Here is a 348-nt window from a genome sequence, read left to right as displayed (position 1 = left end):
AGATGGCGAGGCCCGAGGACTGGGGCAGGGAGGGGCACAGGGACGGCTGGTTGTGGTAGGGGCGGTAGGCGGGGCTAAAAGGCGAGGTCTGCGCGGAGCTGGACGGCGATTCGTGGGGCAGCATGTGGTGGGAGGGGTCCAAGGGCTGCGGGCAGGGCGGCAGGAGGGGCGCGGGGCGCTGCCGGATGCCGTGCTGCTGCAGGAGGTGGGACTGCAGGTACTGACGCGTCTTGAAGGTCTTGGCGCACACGCCGCACGCCACCCACTCCCCCCGCCCATGCACGTTGGCCACGTGCTGCTTCAGGTTGCCTACTGTGCTGTAGCTGCGGCCACACTCCTCGCACCACG

The 348-nt window shown here is 69.8% G+C and overlaps 1 protein-coding gene across 1 annotated transcript in view; it reads right to left on the bottom strand.

Annotated features, from left to right (window-relative positions):
• LOC119585395 (protein abrupt-like) overlaps window positions 1-348 on the bottom strand; it is a gene marked incomplete at its 5' end in the record, with an annotated part of 15,025 nt that overhangs the window by 8,024 nt on the left and 6,653 nt on the right. Inside the window, 1 exon segment of the mRNA XM_037934058.1 lies at window positions 8-348. Coding sequence (XP_037789986.1) covers window positions 8-348 — 341 coding nt within the window.

Source organism: Penaeus monodon, chromosome 19 (assembly GCF_015228065.2).
Source record: "Penaeus monodon isolate SGIC_2016 chromosome 19, NSTDA_Pmon_1, whole genome shotgun sequence".
Taxonomy (NCBI): Eukaryota; Metazoa; Arthropoda; class Malacostraca; order Decapoda; family Penaeidae; genus Penaeus; species Penaeus monodon.
This window is presented reverse-complemented; position numbering and strand designations above follow the sequence as displayed.